Below are 2338 nucleotides of genomic sequence, written 5' to 3'. Positions count from 1 at the left end.
AGCATAAGACTAGAGAGAAGGCAGCTAGACATCACCATCCACCGCCAACTCTTGGGTTACTCTTTTATCAACGAATAATGGGATTGGCCGTAACATTACACCACCCCACGGCTAAAAGGGCGAGCATGTTTGGTGTAACGGGGATTCGAACCCGCGACCCACAGATTGGGAGTCGAGCGCCCTAATCACGGTGTGAGAAACCAGATATTTGGTAGATTCATCTGTTTATCATATTTACTTCTGGAGTAGTTTACCTGACTAGGTTAAACTTAAAATATGGTGATTATATGGATATTTCAAGTTTTAAAATTTATTTCATGGATATTGTGGTGAGAACAGATGGCTTGAAGTTTCGAGAATATCGTTATGGGCTAATCTAAATGCTTTCATTTGATAAACATATATATGCACGAAATAATCATGATATTTGCTCATTAACTTAATCTAGCAATATAATTATTAAATTTTGAGGTGATTTAGTAACATGTAAAAACAACAACATTTGTTATCTATAAAGTGTATTCTTAGTATGTTAATAACTTCTACCAAAAGAATTGCTAAGATATAGAATAATAATTACTGTTAATAATAAGTAGTCTTAATTATAAGTAACGGTCATACTACAAAAAGCCTATCGAGTATCCTTGCTGTTGGCGGTGTTTTCGGCCATTAATTTCACCTCCGATCTAACAAAATCTACAGACTATCTTGGGTTATATCTCCTTTCTATACACCGCTTTATGCAATAGGACAGAATTTGATTTGCGTGGTCACTTTAAAAAGACACGAAAAGACGATAGCAACCTAAAGAATGTATTAAATCAAAACTTGGTACCTTTTATTATAAAAGAAATTAGCCAGCACTACACAAAACAGTTTTGTTTTTAAGTATCAGTAGACGTAAAACATAAAAGAAACTAAATATATGCTTGACTTTAAATATGTAAAGTTATATAAAGAGAGTAACATCATCATTAATGTTGTATTAAATACTGAAATATCTTTATCTTAGTTTTAACTTCAAAACCATGACTCTACGTACAGAATCGAGTATTTCATCTAAACCCTTCTCTACTGAAATGAAAATGAAACAACACGACAAGACGACCTCAATTTCAAACGTACATGAGGGCGGGATAACTAAACAACCTTATTATCAAGCTGAGAAATGCACTTACCCATGTTTGGAGAAATTCTTTAGAGCTTTGTATTTTTTAATGATATAAGTATTTGTTTAGTTTTAAACGACGAAGCTCAGCTGGCCATGAGAGCATGCAATAAAAACCCGAGTGCGCCAAGTCGTTAAGTCTGTTGTAGCCTAACCCAGCTTATTTTTCTCGTTACCCCTGCAGTTTCAAGCTAATGCGATAGACGGGTTGCAGTCAGCCTGGCGGTGCAATCAATAAATAAGCATTACTGACGAGTGTTTGTTACTTTCCTCCTCAGATGATTGAATATTGATTAAATGCTGTTAAGTTTGAAAATAAACTATTTGATGAGTAGATTTTCTAAACATTATAAAAAAGTAAGTTTCAGTATATTATGAACTGTTTTAAACACCCGTTAAGCAATTTTATAGTAATACCATGTAAAGTTAGTGGCATCTGGTGATAAGAACTGTATTTAGAAAAGGTACACTGAGAATGCTTCAAACTTCAGCTTTAATTTTACTACGTCTTGGTCAACATTTCCTATGATCGATCGATACTCAGTTTTTATCATTACTTTAATTTATATATTCACTTCATTTATTAATATTTTAAATTTTGAGATATTTAACGTTGGAATTAACAACTTAGCACTGTATTATTTAAATTATTACACATAAATCTTTGTATTCGTTAATCATAAAATTCAGAAGTCGATTTATATTAACTTTTTTTAACGATTTTTGCCTCAAATGTTACCATGTTAGTAATTTAAAGGGTAAATATTCACATTAAAAAATTTTGGCATTTGAAATTTCGGTTCATACAGTTAGCGTGGATAAAGTGTGGGATAATATTAAATGTGCGATAAAACTTATTGGTATGTGATACTTTTCGAGAAAAGTTTTCAAGGTCAAGAGGATTTCTAAACTTTGAATATACTTCATTTTATCCAAAAACTTGTTGTTGTAGTCAAAACGTGATTAGTTATGATGTGTGAAAAAAGTTCATTGTTAGAATATAAAATCCTGTTGTGTTTCCAATGTGTTAGATATCATTTAACTGTAAATATTAATTGATCTACATTACTTTAAGCCTTGTGGATTTATTCATTTTGAGGCGAATAAAAGAAAAAAGTGTCACTCCAAGGATACTGTTGCGTCAGCGAGTCACATGACTAGTGTGACGCC

General features: G+C 32.2%; 1 protein-coding gene across 1 annotated transcript in view; it reads right to left on the bottom strand.

The window, feature by feature from the left end:
• The window catches only part of LOC106469517 (actin-binding LIM protein 3-like), a 96753-nt gene extending 95164 nt beyond the window's left edge, over positions 1-1589 (bottom strand). The window contains exon 1 of the mRNA XM_013930015.2: positions 1179-1589. Within this exon, the coding sequence (XP_013785469.1) occupies positions 1179-1182 (4 nt within the window). The 5' untranslated portion in view covers positions 1183-1589. The remainder of the gene's footprint in view (positions 1-1178) is intronic.
• Between the last annotated feature and the right edge of the window lie 749 nt (positions 1590-2338).

This window comes from Limulus polyphemus, unplaced genomic scaffold (genome assembly GCF_000517525.1).
Source record: "Limulus polyphemus unplaced genomic scaffold, Limulus_polyphemus-2.1.2 Scaffold3523, whole genome shotgun sequence".
Lineage (NCBI taxonomy): Eukaryota > Metazoa > Arthropoda > Merostomata > Xiphosura > Limulidae > Limulus > Limulus polyphemus.
This window is presented reverse-complemented; position numbering and strand designations above follow the sequence as displayed.